Source organism: Cricetulus griseus (assembly GCF_003668045.3).
Source record: "Cricetulus griseus strain 17A/GY chromosome 1 unlocalized genomic scaffold, alternate assembly CriGri-PICRH-1.0 chr1_0, whole genome shotgun sequence".
NCBI classification, from domain to species: Eukaryota; Metazoa; Chordata; class Mammalia; order Rodentia; family Cricetidae; genus Cricetulus; species Cricetulus griseus.
In genome coordinates, this window is record NW_023276806.1 from 117,737,090 (window position 1) to 117,756,823 (window position 19,734).

The following is a 19,734-nucleotide window of genomic DNA, read 5'->3' on the forward strand; positions in this document are numbered from 1 at the left end:
TTCCTGATGACTTAGAAGAATGAAGTGTGGATTTTACAGTATCAGAGTGGTTTAGCAGTCTATGCTGAGAACTAATTAGAAGGTGGTCAGGCAACCTCAGACCTCTGGAGCACACATGAGTCCTGTCACTAGGCTCAGTAACTCTGGGGTTGGGCTTCTGGTCTCCAAGGCCTGCTGTATACAGAATGGCTTTCACAAAAGAAAATAAGAATGAATCCCTCTTTTACAGTTTAGGGAAGTTTAAATAATATTAAATAATGTTTCTTTTGTACAAGCATCTCTAAAATTATTTTTTCAGGATATATGCCAAAAGATAACTAGCTTTACATCTATAGTTTTGAAATTTGTTCACAAGTTTAACTTGAATAAAGAAGACACGTGTACATATGCAAGTTTAACTTAAATAAAGAATGAGTGTATAATGATACGTAAGTCAAACAGAAGATACTGCAAGAATTCCAACTCAAAATCAAGGAGCACAGCCACGAAGTTCTAAAGCATGTTGGTATGATGCGCTCTCACAGACCTTCTTTATTTTCTTTTCAAAGACACCTCAACAGAATCCTCCTAGTCCCTCCAGAAATGCCCGGTTGTTTTCTCAGTGTCAGAAAAGCTAAAAGAAATAACGGAACATTGGTTTGAAAGATGGAAACTAAGGGGCAGGATTAATTCAACCATGGAGGGAAAGAGGAAATCAAAAACATCTTTTAAGAAAGACCCTTTTAGGACTCCAAGAGCGAGGAAGCCAGATGGTACCTCTTTTAAGTATTTGACAAGGAACAACTCTCTGGACAGCCACTTTTGCTAAGTTTAGGAATAAAAGCAAAAGGTGTCCCCCTGCAGATTGCTGTATGTTTTGTTGGTGCTAAACCGCAGATGATGGCTTCCAAGCCTGGGCTGTCCTTGTTGGAGGGCATGATGCGCCATAGATTTTTATTTTCAAGAAACACACTCCCAAAGCTTGTGGCCTTCCAGACAGCAGCTGGCGCCGGGCAGAGGCATAGCCTCCGGCCTGAGAAGCTACTGCCTACCACTCCTGTCCACTCCTCTCAGCTAGCTCTGCTCTTGGCTGCGCATCCCTGGCAGTTCTGGCCAGTACCACAGCCTAAGCTTCCCGATTGGAGCAGACGCTGTTCCCTTCTGGAAGGACCGTGGGGGCTAGCAACTGGAGGTTGCTCTTCGGATTTTAGGCACCCAGAGCTGGTTTGAAGGAAGGGGGGACTAGGTTTGGAGAAGAGCCGGTGCCTCTTAAAACTCTTGGTGCCTAATATGAGTGTGATGGTGGCCAAATACAGCAGAGGGAGATTATCTCATTTTGAATATCCAGGACTTTTGGATGCGCCAGCGATGTCTGCAGCAACTGTCGATTTGGCAGCAGACTGGACTCGGTCAATTGCAATTCTTTCCCCACTTCAAGCTGACCTCCCAAGAGCTGTGCTCAGACTGTCCTCACAGCCTCCAGGTGGGAGGGAGTTGAGCGAGAGAGAATCAAAAGTCAGCTTGCTTTTGCTCTCCGCTGGTGGCAGATAAGCAGCTGGTTGGTCCTAAGCAGGTTGGTGTTGGAGGGGGAACGCCGGCACTGCTTAGCTTCTTTGCTGGCTTGGGGCGGAGGATGCTCAAAGGATTTGGAGGAAAAGGTTGGGAGTAGAGTTGTGTGGATTATTGGTGGAAGAACACGAAGTGAGGTGCCAGATGCTTCCCGAGCCACCGCCCGGCGCCCCTTGGAGAAAAGAGGGTGAAGAGGGCGTGGGGGCAGGGGGCGCCCTGCAGTGCAAGGAGCGCGTTGTGGCCAGGGGGCTGTCCCTTTAAGCGCTCCGGAGGGGCTGGGGCCAGAGGGCGGCGAGCGCGTTGCCATGGCACCAGGGCTGCGGGGGCTGCAGGACCGCTGGGATCGTTGGTCTCCAGTTGTCTCCGGCAATGCAGGGGCTGCGCAGCTCTTGGGCTACAGCGCCTGGGGTTGGATTGGCCGGTCACTACTAGCGCGCGCTCGCTGTTGCCTGTGCCGCCTGCTGGGGTCGAGCTGCTGCCGCGCCCTCCGCTGCAAGACACACTTCGCGGTCCTCGAGAGCGAGCCCGGCACTTGCAACTTCTGCCTAGCGAGCCCAACTTCTGCGCGGGATTCGGACTTGCAGATCCCGAGCAGCGCACCGCGCGCAGTTGGGGCGGTGGCCTCGCTGGCTTAGCCTCACTGTGATGACCTCCCCACTGTGGTTCTGGTGCTTCTGCGTCTGGGCCGCCGACCGCTGGCCGCCAGGAAGCGCCCTCCAGCTCCAGCCCGGCATGTAAGTGGCTCCCGCCAGCTCCGGAAAGCGTTCAGACAGCAGCTGAGGTCCGTGCGCCCCCGCCCTACCCAAGTGACACCACCGCAAAGGCAGAGACCAGGTCTCTCCCGGAAGCGATGGAGGGATGGGGTGCTGCCAGGCACTAGGCATGAGAACTTGAGGATGTCACTGATCCTCTATGGGGCGGGAACGTTATCACACACTAGACCTCAGGGAGCGCCACCGCCCAGAAGAACTACTGTCACTGAGGGAGGGTCCAGTACTTTCAACCTGATATTTTCCAAGCACCTGACACACTCCCCCCCCCACCCCGAGTTTGAGTGTATATTTCATAAAGGGGGTGTAACTGCTCACTTTCTACAAGGTCTTTGCACGAAACCCCGTCGAAAGGGAAATATCTTGACTTGTTTTTAGACTCCAATGTGTTTCTGCACATCCCCCCTCCTGCCCCCTTTTGGGGAGGTATGATGAAGTCCAAAGAATGGGCTGTTTCAAAGATCTGATGAGAGAGGCGAGGAGCCAGCAATGCATGGGTCAGTGGCTGAGGAGAGGTACTTGTGTGGTTAGTTGGACAGTTAGGAGGATGGGACACCGGGAGGGGGAATTCCTTCTGCATTAGAAATGGGTTAAGACTGTGAAATGTCTATTCTTGGTCACCATGCGGCGTGCAGGGAGGAGTTCTGAGAAGTCTAATATCCTTGTCTACTTAACTGGCTGGAGAAGTTTTTGCAAGGTCTTACTTTACATCAGTCTTCTGGAGAAAGCTGGCACTAACTCTGCTTTTCCTGTTCTGCTCCTGGGCAGTTATGAGCAGACATCAGAGCCCTTTGAACAGTTCTGCATTCCCTCTTCTTTGCTTTTCTGAAATATGAATATTATATCATAGAAAAAGTGGTTTAGAGAAATAACCCGAAGCCACTCATACCTTTTCCAAGCTTCACTTCTTCCTGTAAGAAAAATAGCGTTTGGGGTTCACAATACATTTCAATATTTCTTCCTCTGTGAAATTCAGTCAGCTATCTGGTATCGCACAAGTCACCAACTATGAACAGGGCCAGGGTGTCATTATATCTCATACTTTGACTACATAGTGACTAAATGTGATTTCTTCTGAAATTCGAGGAATTTCTGTGAGCTTGATTTCTCTGGAATTGGTAAGATTTGCATTATTTTTGAGGAGGTGTATTTAAACTCCTCTTTACCCCAGAAAACATCATTCTGGGTAGCCTATGCATGTGAAAACCTTTATCTTACAATGTTTTAGAGCAAACTTGTTTTAGCGGTATTACTGTTAAAGTGAACCCTGGGTTGCTTTGTCTTGTTCACCCATGAACACTGGACAAGCCCAGTGGGAAGACACACACCACTCTTATATGACAGTCTCTTTTCCATGTTGACTCTTTGGCCTGGAACAATGACATTGCAATAAAAAAAAAGAATTGTAGCTCATTTATATATCAGATGAGATGAAGTTGGATATTAAAACTAATATAAATTCTTGAAAGCTTTAATAGAGATATGTTTCCCAAGTAATTGCTAAAGTAACTTTGATGATTTTTAGTACTTTGTGGCAGGGTAAATCCAGTCATATTTGTTTGTAGTCCTCTCTGGTGCTGGAGTTCATTCATTAGGAACCACAGTAGGATCTATTGCCAGCTTTCTTTGCAATTCTTGGCATGTAGAATACAGCCACATATAGCATTTGGCTACCACACACCTGTCTATTTGTTAAATGTGAGAGAATTCTTCCTGAGATTGTTAATGACCTCTGAGGTCTATTACTATTGGAGGCAGTCTTCCGATGAGGCAAAGACCACTAGAAAATATTCCATCCTACTGACCCACACTTACAGGTCATCAGCGCAGTGAAGAATTGTATGTATTTTATCTTAGAGGACCAAGTGAAAACAGGGCCAGTTAACCAAAAGTCAGATTTACATACATGTTACATTTATGATTGTATTTCTTAGAAGAGAAACTCATTTAGAAAATTTATTAATGAGACAGAAGGTGTGTTCTGTGGATTTTCCTATTCTCATGACGATTGATCAGTCTGGTGGTTTTGTTTGATCACAATTTGGAAACTTTGACGACTAATGTGAGGCTGATTCAGAAAGTCAGCTGTCGGCTGAAGCACTCATTGTGTGAGCAGCTATCAAAAGCACAGCTAGCAGCCAACCCTTGGATTCTTACTTAGATACCAGATGACTTCTAGCTACTTTGCATTTACAAGTCCAATGAATGAGATGGGCAGTGCTTTCATGCCCACTAATGAGGAAGAGGTACGTGGCTAGGTTGAGATTTGCAGGGCTAGAACTGAACCCAGATACTTTCACTGCAGAGCTAGGGTTCTTCCTTTCCTTTCTTCTTTTTCTTTGTTTTTTAGAAGAAGTCACATGCAGCCCTTGCTAGATTTGATCTTACCCACTATGAAGCTGAAAGTGTCCTTGAACTCCTGATTTCCCTGCCTCCACCGCCCAAGTATTGAGATTACAAGCAGTCCTCTACCATTACATCACAACTAGTTCCAGAGTTGGGGTTTAACTATTCCAGAACAGCCTACGCTGTTTTTTATGTAGTTTGTTTTATTTTCCCCATGTCTTCTCAGTGAATTGAAGCTCATATTTTCAACCTAGAGGATGTGACCTCTTCTGGGTTGCAAGAAATCTGGGTTCTGTGGGCATCAGTGCTCCACTTGAGTGCTAATTGTCCCGCAATGTGCATGGAAGTCATGAATTTTCTCTGCCTACTGAAGACACTTAGTGAGAAATTCCTGACTGCTGCTTGGTGATGGCCTTAAGACTTTTTGTTTGTTTGTGCCTTGAACTCTGAGCAATCCTCCTGCCTCAGCCTCATGAGTGCTAGAATTGCAGGTGTGAGCCACATGTTGATGCCATTTTGATAAGGGGATATTGATGAGTTTTCTTATGTTAATGGTACTCTGTACATGTTTTTTAACAGGACTAAACATGAGGAGTAAATAAATTCTTCCCAGATCTTTGAGGCATCAAAGGACAAGTTGTTATATGTTTTATTAGAATGTAGCCTTTGTGATGCACCTTTGTGAACACTTGCATAATAATGAGATGAAAATAGTGAACATGGAGATGTAACTAGTCTTTCTCTGCCTGGCCAGCCAGCTCCCAAATAATGACACACGGAGACTTCATATGAATTTTGAAAAGTAGTCCTTAGCTTAGGCTTGTCCCACTAGCTATTGTAACTTAAATTAACTTGCTTTTATTAATCTACATTTTGCCATGGGACTTTTTCCCTTTTTATGAATTCTACACATACGACTCCCCGGGTCTCCATAGCATATATCTCCCACAAAACACATCCTTCTACTTCACCAAAACAGAAAAAGCCTGGACACTCAAAGCCCCTTCCTACTACTTGCGGTGTGTCTTGTTATCTTTTTCAGATGCCCTCCGATGATCTATGATTACTTTCTGTCACCTAATTGCTAACTCAGCCTCATGACCTAAGGTTAATTTTATTTAATTAATGCAAATTCAATCTTGGGGTTCACAGTATGATTGAATATCCCCTGACATAGAAGTACTGAGAGATCAAGGTCGAATTAAGATAGAGCTAGCTGCCTAAGTTATTGGACGTTTGGGGTATTTATGTTTGTCTAATACCTGGGTGGGGAGACTTGATGAAGGCAAGGTCAATGTGTGACCAAGAAGTCTCCTAAACTGTATGGAATATCTCATATCCATGCTCTAATATGGGCATCTCACATAGACAGTTCTGACATAGAATTCAAAACATGGCACATAGACTTAACATCCACATGTGTTAGAGGCTTTGCTGTGCAGTGAGAAAACACCTATATAAATAGTAAAGGCAGAAGTGTTTGCCTGGCTCATAGTGTCTGAATTTTCAGTTCATGATTGGTTTGCTTTGCCATTTGTAGGCTGTGATGAGACAGAACACCATGGTTGATGGTGTGGTAGAACAAAGTCACTCAAATTAGTGTGGACAAAAAGAAGGGAGAGGACTAGCGTGGGGACTAGCTATATTTGTCCAGGGTGTGCCCTATGACCTACTTCCTTCAACTAGATCTTCTCCCATTGATGCCATTAAATTGGGATTTTATCAGGGATTTAGCTATTGACTAGGTCATTGTCCTTAGGTGCCAATCACTTCTCTAAATGTTCCCCACTGAGCACTGCAATTCAAAAACCTTTTGAGAGGACCTTTCATGTACAAACCATAATGCAATCTCTCTCTATTACAGACTTGTGCAGAAATTTGGTTCAGACTTTTACAGTTGATGTGATGGTAGAATGTCCTCCTGGATGCTGTGAATATATGTTTTTTCTTATTGGTTGATGAATAAAGGTGTTTGGGCCAATTGACAGGCAGAATTTAACCAGGTGGTTAGAAAAAGGGAATAGGTGGAGTGGAGGAGACACCATGTAGCTAGGAAGCTAGACACCAGGAAGCTAGGACTCCCAGGCATTCTCTGATAAGCCAAAACCATGTGGAGATACACAGATTAATAGAAATGGGTTAATAATTAAGAGAGAGGTAGCCAATAAGAAGTCATAGCCATCAGCCAAACAGTTTATAATTAATATAAACCTCTGTGTGTTTATTTGGAACTAAATAGCTGAAGGACCGGGTGGGACAGAAACTTCCATGGACACTGATGTGGAAATCTAAAGTCAAAATGGGAGGGGATGGAAATTAAGGAATATAGAACCTGGCTGAAGTTTCATGGCCTAGGAGCCGTGGGGTCACCTTTGATTCTAGTCTCTAGAGTTCTGTTTCTATTACCATGCTCCCTGGTGGTCGATCCACTATTTTCATCTCTATTCAGTATGTTCAAACTATATCCACTCTAATCTTTCTACAAGATCTAAATCTGTTTACTTATATTTAGCAATAGTTGTTCTTTGTGCCATACCACCAACTGGATCCAGACATTTGCCTTACAGCTTTAGCAATCCATGCTTTATTGGTAATATTGATATTATGCACATGGTTCCTGTCCTCGGTTTCAGAATCCCCATGTTTAACTTTCTTCTGTTGTCCCTCACCCTGCTCAAGGCATTCTTGCTTTACTGTTTCAGAGTCTTCCTGGTGTGTTTTCTCTACATCCTCTCTTCTTTATTTGTGGCTTTTTCCTTTCCATCCACAAATATTTTTCTACTTGTTTGCATTCTGTCTTGTCAGTTGACATGTCTTGACCCTGACTCTTTGCCTTACCTATAATGTCTTAGAGTTTATTAATGCTTCTTTATCATTCTTCCCTGCCCCTCTTCTCTGTCTCCATTTCTTCTTCCCTCCCCTCCCTATTTCTCTCTGCCCTCACTCTTTCTTTCTTTCTTTCTTTCTTTCTTTCTTTCCTTCTGTGTGTATACATGTATGCTCATGAGTTTGTAGCCCACAAGATAACTTTGGGTATCTCTTATCATTTGGTACCTTAATTAAAAAATAATAATAATGTTATCATGATGATTTCACAAATAACAAACACTGTATGGAGAAGTTAACACAGATACTCAAACATTTGCCCTGTCTGAAGCTCTTTCCATCTCAATGGATGTCCATACAGTTAGAATGGCCACTCTGAATCTCTGTGGCTTCATTTAGGGCTTTATACTTTTACTGTCAATTACATATTCATGCACTTATCTGCCATAAACAGAAAAACCTACAACAATTTCTTTGTATCCCATTCATGAATCATGTGTGTCCTTCACCTGCATTCTGTCCTTCCTCATCTGCTAAAGACACTCATGCTTCTTTATTGTAATCACAATTGTTTACATACACACATGTATGTATATACAAGTGTAGCTAGGGTCTGCATATTCAATAGAACATTTTTTTTCTTTCTGAGACTCGGTGCACACTCTCTAAATCCATCATTATTTTTAAATTAGCTATTTCATTATTCTTAACAGTTGAATAATATTCCATTTAGAACACTTTCCAGATTTTATTAACTAATTATCTGTTGATGACATCAAAGTTGGCTCTGTTTCTTTGATATCGTAAATACAGAAACAATAAACACAAATATGTAAATATCTTTATGGTAGGTGTGGTGATTTGAAAGAAAATGCCTCGAAAAGGGATTGGCACTACTAAGAGGTGTGGCTTTGTTGGAGTGGGTGTGGACTTGTTGGAGGAAGTGTGTCACTGTGGGGGTAGGCTTTGAGGTTTCCTAAGCTTAAAATACTACACAGTTAGTCAACTTCCTGTTGTATCTGTATCAAGATGTAGGACTCTCAGCTCCAGCACCACATCTGCCTGCAAACAGCCATGATGATAATGGACTGAATCTCCAAAACTGTAAGCAAGTCCCCTCAATTAAATGTTTTTCATTTATGAGTTGTCTTGGTAATGGTGTCTCTACACAACAATAGAAAACCCTAACTATGATAGTAGGGAATGGAGTTCTCTGGGTATGTGCCCAGGAATAGAACAATTGGGTCATGTGGTAGTTATGTTTTAAATTTTTAAGGAAACCCATACCAATTTTCACAGGGATGGTGTGCTGTAATGTTTTATGTCAACTTGACAGAAGATAAAGTCATTTGAGAGGAGGAAACTTCAATTAAGCTGTGAGTTCAATTCATTAGACCATTTGTTGGTTGGCAGTTTTATTTGCTATCTACTTTCTGCAGTTATTTGTAACATGTATTAGTTCTTTTCTGAAGTGTAGCTGGTAATGATTTTCTTTCATTCTGTGGGCTCTGTGCTCTGACGATGGTATCCTTTAGTGAACAAAAGAATTTTAATTTCATGTTGCCCCATCTTTTGATAACTGGTACTGATTTCTGCACTACGGAAGTTCTGTTCAGAAAATTCTTGCCTGCTCCAGAGCCTTCAAGAATATTCCTTATATTTTCATCTAGAAGTTTCAGTATTTCAGGTTTTAAATTAAGATATTTTATCCATTTTGATTGTTTTTTTCTACAAGGTAAAAGATATATCAATTTCATTCTTCTGTAAGTGAATATCCAGCTTTGTGTACTATCTTTTCTAATGTATATTTTTTCCCTTTGTCAAAAGTTAGGTAGGCATAGTTTTTTTTTTCTTTTCTTCTTCTTCTTCTTTTTTTTTTATTTGAAACAAGATCTCTCACCCAAATTGGAGGCTCACCAAGATGATAGGCACGAGCTGCTTTTTGCTGCTTTTATATGACACTGGGGACTGATCTCAGGCCCTCATGCTTGCATAGCAAGCACTTTGCCTCTGAGACACCTTCCCAGAACTTGCTTTGTGTGTCTGTTTTTGTAATTTATCAATTAGTTCATTGCAGACTGGTCTCCTCTGCTGCCAATCCTTCTCAGATCCCGTCCTCTTTGAATGTACTCATATCCACTTTTTGGAGCACGTGACATTGACAGGCTTTACTTTTGCCTGTTCCCCTGTATTCCCAGCATCATCTACAGGTTCCCTCCTCCCCTGGCCATGTCATTTCTCCTACATTTCTTCCTATTAGCTCCCAGCATTCACTCTATTCTCATATGGCTCCTATCTCCACAGCTAGCTGCAGCCTCTGTGGAACTAAACTTGAGTTTGGAGCTCGATGCTGATCTTCTCCATGGGGTTCAGCTCACAATGCCACAGGTCATCTCTTCTCATTTCTGCTCCTATCTTTTCAGATACTTTGACTAGTCCTCCTTTATTATATTATTTTCTCCTGAAAACTTTCTTTAAAATTACTTTTATTCTAATTTATTTTCTTGTTATTTACGTACTTAAGGTGCCATGATTGTAGCATGCTTTTTCTATGGCAACTTATGAGTAATTCAAGTTTTATATTTCTGTCAGTTGCTAAATCCTATAAAGAGCAGCATTGAAATACCCTGTGTGCAGTTCTCATTCCTGTTTTCACATGTAGCCCAACTGGCTGCCTGTCGACACACAGAATTGTGGTCAACCTATGGTCTTTTGTACACTTTAAATTTTTGTTATATATAATATTTAATTAAAATTAGATTTGCTTTAATTGATACATACTGGGTATACTTGAGAATCACTGTGCAATATTTGTCATTTGTATATGACATTGTGTGATGATTAAACTCAAATACACTTACGTCTATAGCCATTTACCTTAAGTGTGTGTGAGTTTTTGTGTGTGTGTGTGTGTGTGTGTGTGTGTGTGTGTGTGTGTGTGTGTGTGTGTGCATGCGCCTGTGCGCGTGCTCATGTGCACGTGTGCGACTCTGTGCTAGTGCATGTACCTGCCAGAGAACAACCTTGAATATCATTCCTCAGGCATTGCCTGTCTTATTTATTTATTTTAAAGATAGTGTTTCTCCATAGCCTGGAATTTGCCAAGTAGGTGGCTGGCTAATCAACGAGCCTCCAGGATCCATCTGTATTTGCCCAGCACTGGGATTACAAACACATACCACCATACCTGGCTCCTCCCCCCTTTTGTGGGTTCTATAGAGGCAAGCACTTTATTCAGATATCCTGACCCATTACTTTTTACATTTAAAATCTTTTCTTTTAGCCTTAACTATATACAATGCATGTGTAGCAAATTATTATAATTTATACTTGCCATGACCCTGGCTAGGGGTGGCAAGGGAGTTTAGAAAAAGACAGACATAGGGAAACATACTGAAGTGGGATCAGTGGGATTCTCTAACCACTGCAGCCACCATCTGGAAACCCCTCATGTTTATTAGGTCCAACACAGGGGGAGAGGTTAGCTAGTCTGGGGAGGAGGTCTCTGCAGGCAGCTATCTCAGACTGTAAACATCCTAGAAGAGGAAGTTGCACTTACTAGTCTGTGTACACACTGACTAATTGTTCATAAACATTTATCCCTGGGATTCCCAAGGAAGTCTTTCATCCCTCTTGAGCCTGGCCTGTATGGGGAATGGTTTTGCCAATATACCATGGGCCAGTTGGTCTTGGAATCCTCTAGATTTATGCTCATGCTGAAACACACATTCATGCAGGACTTCACTCACTCCGGGCCTCCTCTGCCCCCACCTACACTCTCACTATGAAGTAATAGAACAGAATATTTTGCTTCTTCTGTTTGTACTTAGAACTTATTGTCAACTCTACATTGTCCTTCTCCTTGTCCCTCCTCCCTTCAGCTATGATCATTACCATGACATGGTAAATGTCCATGAAAACAACACTTTAATTTCCACATATGAGTGAGGATCAAGGAGAATCTGTAATTCTGTGCCTGGATTATTTCACTAACATAATGATCTTTAGTCCCAGCCACATTGTTGCAAATGAGAGGTTTCATTTTCTTTTCAATGGTGGAATGAGAAATAATGTGGGTATTAATACATATACACTTACATATGCATGTGTGTTCCCCCACTCCCCCACTTTCCAGTTATATATGTATATATACACATATATGTGAAATATATATATATATATATATATATATATATATATATATATTTCAGAAAAGTGAGCCTTTAGCAACTGTTTCCTTTCATTAAAAGCAGATTATTGTAACATTCTTAGGTATTTGTTATGTGCCGGCAACAAATTATGTTCTTTATGTATTTTAGCTCTTAGTCCCCACAAAAACCCTATCTGAAGATGACTGTAGAGTTTATATTTTACTATAAAGAAGCTGATATTCTAATTAGTTATGTTTTTCTAAGGAAACTATATATAAGGATATGCTCCATAGAATGTTCGTATAGTTAATTCAGAAAGAGTTAGGACTCTAAACTAGGCTGGATCTAAAATGAGGCTCCTAATTACCTTACTGTACTCAGGGTCTTTTATTCTGGCATCATTCAATTTCATAAACATTTATTAAACACTTGGCTTTTAGTTACCAAGAGAAGACAGATTGCTCAGTCAAGGCATTCTCCATCAGTCCTTCAATGCAGACACCGTGAGTTGAGTGTCTGCATCACTGACCTCCTCTAGTCAGATCCCCTCAGTTCTGTGGGAACAGCAAGATGCAGCCCAGAAGGATGCACTGCACAGAGTTCAAGCTGAGAACTCTGCAACTTAAGAGAGCATCAGGCCTTGAAAGGAGCCTGTTCCCGAACTGGCAAACCCTTATTCAGGAGGAAAATAGTTTTTGTTCTAAGGCTCAGGAGAACTGTGTCCCCAGCTCTAGCAGGAGATGTCCCATCCTTCTCCTGAGACTGTTTATTGTATAAACAGACTTCCAGAAAGTCAGCAAGCTGTCAATGGCATTAATCGTTTTTGTTATTATTATTTTAGTACCAGGAATGGAGTCCAGGGCTCCAGTGTCATGTAGGTGAGCCAGGTGTTCTTGCACTGAGCTCCACCTGTCTACATCTCTAGGCTGTTGCTTTAAGGGAAGTACTAGACACCTGGAAAAGCATCTCTCAGCACTCCTAACGTTCACTTCCATGTCTTAGCAGCACAGGTTTTACTAAGGTATAAGCCTAGTTTTTTTCTCCATTGAATCCAGCCCTTGTGATCTGAGCATGTTCACATTGGAACTAGATGAGAATGGATTTAGTAAACTTGCCCCAGTGCTCCTGCCCAAACTCCAGTGTTAGTCTTTTTCCTGTTTTTGTTTTTTACTTGGATACTGAAGTTGTATCACTCACTTGGTTCCTTTGTGCAGTTGGTTTTTCTGTTCATACTAGTTTATTCAACAAACATTTGTTAGAGTCAAGTAAGATCTTGAGGGACACGAACAAGCAAATCAAAGACTACCCACATATGCTTCCAGCCCAGCTGGGAGAAGGAAAGAGGGTGGGGCTCTCAAAAAGAACTCCAGGAGTTGATTGACCTTCAGGCTTCTGGATTAAAGGTGCACTGCACTGGGTAGTAAGATGCTGGCCTGATGGTTGTGTCAAATGGATGAGTAAAAGAAATGGAGGCAAGAACTTCCCTTATGAAAACATTAAGATAATTTTCCTGATAGTACATCTGGGGGCAGCAAACTGTAGAGAGCTATAGGGGGAGACTAGGTCAGCTTAGATGGACAGCTCAGGAAGGCTTTGAACACTATGGAAGGACAGGGACCAGTGTGCATTGGCTCTAAGTGAACATTTGTTCTGATCTGCTGCCTGGCTCAGCTTCAGAATCGCATGGCCAGGAAGACACAGACTGCAAACAGAAGCCTAATTGAGTCACATTTGCATCTGGAGAGAGGAATGCCTTGGAAGTGATCCAAAGGCAGGGAGTCCCACCAGGAGCTTCTAGAGAGAAGTGGGGTGCTAAAAACAGGGACTGTCGCTGAAGATGAAAAGGGTAGCCTGGAAGGACTAGCATCAAGAGGAGTTAGTTCATGGAAGTGTTAGCCAATGGAGAAATACTTTAAGGAAACTGGGAACACTGGAAACAAGAGGAGAGAGGAGCCTCATGGGAGAAGAGGTGTTCTCAAGTGATCAGGTGGGTCTGTGTACCTGCGGACCAAGGGGTGGACTCCTGGAGAAAATTGGAGGAGAGGAGTCAGGAGTGTGGTTTGGTCTCAAGCCACAGCTTGATGTTGATTTGCAGAGACAGGTGAGGAGAAAACATCAACAAGAAAGGAAACCCAGACATTCTGACAGACAGTGGGCAGGGGAAAGAGTCTACCAGGGAAGTTAAGAAACTATTGAGAAGGCCTCAGAGAAGTTGTGTAAAGTAGGAACTTGGAAAATGGACGGCAAGGGCCACTGTTGGACAGGGAGACTCAGAACTGCCCACACAGACCCAGTAGAAGGGCATTGGTCTAGTGGAGAATGTAGCTCCCACAGGTATGGTCATGGTGGCTAGAAGGAGAAGCTCACTAGAAGAGGAGGTGCTCTTGTAGAGCACCTCCTGTGCATCTTTCTTGACCAAGCATTCACCCTCTAGCTGCCATTTTTCTCCACCCATTAGTCCCCTGGTTAGAAGTTTCAGCAAAGAGAGAGCCCTTTCATACTACTCCAGCAGAACTTGTCAGTCCACAGCCATCAAGTTGTTCTCCTTACATGTGCAGAGATTATCAATGTGGGTAAGTAGTCTCTAGGAGACTTATCAGTAAGTATTATTTCAGGATACTTAGATACCATGAAGGAGGTAGGGGAGAGCATTACTGATACTAGAAAGGGAGAAGCCAAATTCACTAGAGGAAGATGTGGAAGTCATCATGTTAGCATTGGAAGGTGAAATGGGATGGGGTTAGATGAACAGTCACTGAATCAAGTGGGAAGAACATGCAGGACAAGGTGTTGATGCCTGTGGAAGGGAAATACCTCTGGGGGACCATGTACTACATAGTGACTAGTATCCTTATCTTTATCCCTATGCACATGCAATTCTATTTCTGCCAGCATATCCCAGGGATCCTAAATGCACTTCCTAGTTATGGCCCAGGAGCCTTTGCTGTAGATGAACTTTAGGACTGCCTTCATCTCTTCCAGGACAAGTGCTAATGTCCAGCAAAAAAGTTATCCATTTCAGAAATGATTCAGGACTTGGAGATGGGGATTAATGGTGCCTCTGCCTGTCCCAGCCGTGTAAACTGACATTTTATTTGTTGTAGACGCCTGGAGAGTCCTAACTTGTTTAAACAACAACAGACCCCTACACCTCTGTGTGGTAGCCATGTGGTAATGATGAGGACATGCTTGGGATTTTTAAGGATGTTTCCAGGCAACTCTGTGAATCAGTTCTTTGCGTATAAATTATGTGGCTTGTCAACTTATGATCTGGAAAATGTTTTCTGTCACTCTGCCATGGATAGTTTTTGCTGGTGTTTAATGTTCCTTCTCATTGATACGGTTAATTAGGAATTGACAGTAGTTCTGAGTTTTAGTGTGTTTTGCTCTCAAGGGAAGAGGCAGTCCCAGGAGACTTCAGCTCTCATTTTTTGAATTAAGAAAAGAAGGATTTAGTGTAGTGGAAGCTGAGGAGCAAAAATCAACCTGTTTGAATAGTTTTTGCTTCTGGCCTCGAAGCTGCAAGCCCCATATGCTTTGTCATACTGTGAAGGGTGTAGTTTATGAAGAGAGGTACATGTAAGGATCACATGTACAGCTAGGTGTGTGTGACTAAGAAAATACACTGTTTACTTGAAATCTGCTAATGGGGTGGCTATTACTTGTCCTCACACACATGTGCACAGTATGACCAGGTGAGATGACAGATGATGGTGGCAATCATTTCACAGTAAATACTTACTTCAAATCATCACACTATGCACCATAAACATATACAGTTTTATTTGTCAACATGCCTCAGTGTGAGCTGCAAAGAAGTCAATGTTAATAAAATAATAGTCAAAATTTATTATTTATTTATGCAGTTCAAACAAATTTTGATTAGCTTAGCTATGAAAGTCCAAAAGATAAGAAAATAATTCTCAGCATGAATAAACCAGGGATGTATCTTGACATCAAAAATTTATTTTCCAATGCATTTCCCACTTATGCTGAGAAGCACTTCCTATCTTCTGAACTTTTGAACTCTCTATGTATTGGATGAGAAAAAAAATGAACTGGGGCTTCCTTTAAATATGCTGCAATGCTAAATGCGCAAGAAAACAAGTAGGCACTCAAGACTCAAGGCACATTGGCCAATTATGTGATAGCAGAGTAGCTTTAGGGCTATTATGCAGTACTGGAAAGAATTTTTATATAGGAACTACAGTAGGCACCAGCCGTACCATCATACAGATGTGGTATCTGCATGTCTTATAAAGCAAATTTTACTTGAATTCAACTGACAGCTAAGAAGTGTGAGCCAGGAAACAACTCAGTCAGCAGTCTTTGACTTTCATAAATCTATTTACAGGAGAGGCTCCATTAACATTTTAATTGTTTCACTGCTAAACTTGCTCTAGCTGCCACTTTAAAGGGCTCAGGTTCATTAAAATTTAAGGGACCAGAGACTTTATGTTCTATTCTAATGACCCAGAGGTGGTTGCAAAGGCTCTAAATATTTTTTTCTTTGCTTCATTGAACTACTGAGGGATTCTATCTAGTAACTAGATGTACTTAAAAGTAGGACGTTGTATTGCTTCCTTTCAGTCTCATCAGAAAGCTCTCTCTATGTATGTCTTTTCTCTCATGTGAATACCAGGGTCTCTTAAGGAACATTTATTCCATGGCCCATTTTCCTCTCTTCTCCTCCCCTCCCTTCCCCTCTCCTCCCTTAGCCTTCCCTCCCTTTCTCTCCCCTCCCCTTCAGGTGCACATCCTTGCATATGCACAGAGACCATAGGTCAACCTTGAGTACTGTTCTTTAGTTACTCTTCACCTCACTTGTTGAAACAGATTCTCTCCTAGATTTTTTCTTACTGATTAGGCTAGGCTTTTACCAGTCTTTTTATTTTGGGCCACCAATCAGCTCTCAAATCATGGCACAGAGATTTATTATTAGTTTTTTTTTTTTTATGCTTGTCCCAGCTTAGGCATGTTTCTAGCTAGCTCTTTTAACTTAAATTAACCTGTTCCTCTTTATTTACCTTTTGCCTCAGAGCTTATTACCTTTCTTACTGTTGTATATCTGACTTCCATTGCGTCTCTATATCTGTTGGCTGGTGTCTGCCTGGTATCTTGCTCTGAGAGTGTCCCTCATTCTCTCCTCCTTCTTTTCTCCTTCTCCCTTTCCTTTTCTTTATAGATTTCTCCTCCTATTTAGTGTCTGCCTTCCAGCTCTATTTGCCCTTTCTCTGCCCAGCTCTTAATTAGACCAATCAGGTGACTTAGGCAGGCAAGGTGAAACAAAAGCAACAGATCTTTACATAATTCACCACAATGCAACATAAATAAATGTAACTAACACATCTTTACACAGTTAAGTAATATTCTGCACCATAAATAAACATAACACATCTTTACATAATTAAAATAATATTCTATAACATAGTCTGACTGTCCAGGGGCCTACAGATACTTTGTTCTTTGCCCCTTTAGCATTGGGATTACAGACATGTGCTACCTGCTTCTTTTGTGGGCACTGGGAAATCATACTCAGGAACTCATGCTTGAGCATCAAACACTTTATAGACTTAAGCATCACTCCAAGCCCTTTCCCACAGCATTTCTCCAGCTAGATTCCAATTTTATCTAGGGTTAACTGTAACCATAAGCTTGTTTGTAACTAAAGATACAGTCTATGTTGTCTTAAGCTTCTCTATCTCTAGTTTTGTTTTCTTCAACAAAAATATCAACCCTAAGCTTAAATCAACTCCAACTTTCCGTAACAGACTTGTGACTGCTGTACAAGAGCAGTGGAACCAGGACATATCCTGTGAGATCTAGCCTTTCATTTGTCTTTGAAAACTTCAATGTATGTTCCAGGATGGTAGTAGTTCTGAGTTTTGAGGATTAACTAGTCTTAAAACATTCTGCTAAGGTGCTCTGTTAAGTATAATTATTGAGTGCCATATACTGTGTGTGCATGGGACACCACTGTGTTGGACCCCCATTGATGTGAAGCCTCATGTGAAGAGCCTAAGTACCATTTCTTCTCTAAAGAACCTTTCCCATTGGCAATAATGAAACCCAATGGTACAGAAAGAGCACACGATTTGACTTTTGTGGGGAGACTGAGCCGGAAAGGAGTGATGAATAATGTCAGTGGACCCTCAGATCTTCCCCCACGTAAACCGCATCAGAAAGCAGTGAGACTTCATAGCATCTTGGAATCAGTTGCAATTTTTATGCTACAGTTTGATTGTGATGTTGAGGTTGACAAGAATAAACACATAGGTAACAGAGAAATAGTAACTGAGAGTGGGGGGTCACTTATAATCACTTAGAAATTACATGTTTTCTATGCATTTCTGAGCCTGAAGAATGAAGATGAGTGTTTGCATGACTCTTTCCAGAAGAAATTCTGGTGGGTTTTGCCCATAGTTTGCGGTGAATTTCCAAATGTTCTGTTTTGAAACTTTTTGATGCTCATCCAGAAGGTTATAGATGTTGGTAATGAAGGTTGATGAGGGCAGACTGAAGTTTCTTACATCAAGAGGGTACCCTTATGGCACAGTCATCATTAGATGATTTTGTAATTTGTTTTGGCTCAGGGGTCACATTTGTGTTGACTATCTGTATCATTGTGTGACAGACTTTGAGACTATTTTCTTCCTGCAAAAGAGCACTCCATCATGAGGAGTTGAGAAAGCCTTAGGAAAATGTGGTTTGTTTACATGGGCATGCCAAGGACCCCAGTGCCCAGGGACATAGCAAAGCCTTCCCTAGGTGAGGCTCAGAAGGATGCAAAACACTTTTTATTTTTGTCTTGTGAGTGTGAATGTTGACAGCATATGCAAACTATCAACCTCCAGCTTCCTCCTCTGGGATGACTGAAGCCTGAGACTGCTCCCCTAGAGAACCCCTACCAGAATCTGCTAAACCTTCCTCATTTAGCTGTGAGTTTATAGTAATAAACCCACCCCCGTATTTGTATTCATATTCAGCTGTGTATAGGGAACTCATCTCCCTGATGCAGACATATAAGGTAAACTCAACTGAGGTTCTGGGTTGCTGCTGTTGCTCTTGATACATCTCCCTAAGAGTGCATGAACTATCCAAACCTAGCTATTCTCTCTCTCTTCCCCCTCCCTCACTCTGTTTCTTCTTAGTCAGTGTCTTAGTTATTGCTGTGACAAAACACTATGACTAAGGCAACTTAGAAGAGGAAGAACTTAACTGTGGGCTCACTTGCAGTTTCAGAGAGTTAGTCTGTGATCATCATGGAGCAGAGCATGGCAGCTTAAGGCAGGCATGGCGCTGGGACAGTAGCGCCACATCTGAGCTATAGGCAGCAGACAGAGAGTTCAAAACAGAGACTTTTGAAATCTCAAAGCCCACCTGCCTCCATGTGTGACACACCTCCTCCAACAAGGCCAGTCTTCCTAGTCCTTCTCCAATAGCCTGGACTAAACATTCAACTATGTGAGCTTCTGGGGGACATTCCTACCCATGCCACCACAGCCAGGTCTTTAGAATCAAGTCATGCTGGATACAGGCAATCTGCACTTTAAATTTTATACTTGGTTTCTCTCTTCTCCCAGTCCCTGACAGCCATCATTTTAGTTTCTGTTTTTTCTTTTTAGTTATATCCAACCTGAAACCTTTTTTTTCTTTTTTCTTTTTTTCTTTTTAATTACTCATATTTACATATCCATCTCACCCATTCCCTCACCTTCCCATCCTCCCATGTTCCCCACCCAACCCACTCCAACCCACCCCCTTACTCCTCCCCAGGGATAGTGAGGCCCTCCACCAAGAACCTTCAAAGTCTGTCATATTGTTTTGGGGAGGGCCTAGGCCCTCCTTGTTGTATCTGGCTTGCAATAGTATCCCTCAATAGGGAATGGGCTCCCAAAGTCCATTTGTGCTCTAGGGATAAAGACTAGCTCCGCTGTTAGAGGACCCGTAGACTCTCTTGGACTGCTAGCTGGTACCCACATTCAGAGGGCTTGATTTGGTCCAATGCCATTTCTCCAGCTTTATGACAAGGGTCTCCATTCTATCAGTAGGCCAGGTCCCCTGTTTCTGCAGGTCTCTCCAGCCCCGTCTTT

General features: G+C 42.2%; 1 protein-coding gene across 2 annotated transcripts in view; it reads left to right on the top strand.

Moving 5' to 3' along the window:
• Positions 1-2,193: 2,193 nt before the first annotated feature.
• LOC100765263 (EGF-like and EMI domain-containing protein 1) overlaps positions 2,194-19,734 on the top strand; it is a 555,097-nt gene continuing 537,556 nt past the window's right edge. For both annotated transcript variants that reach the window (XM_035451664.1, XM_035451665.1), the window contains exon 1: positions 2,194-2,282. In XM_035451664.1, coding sequence (XP_035307555.1) covers positions 2,194-2,282 — 89 coding nt within the window. The remainder of the gene's footprint in view (positions 2,283-19,734) is intronic.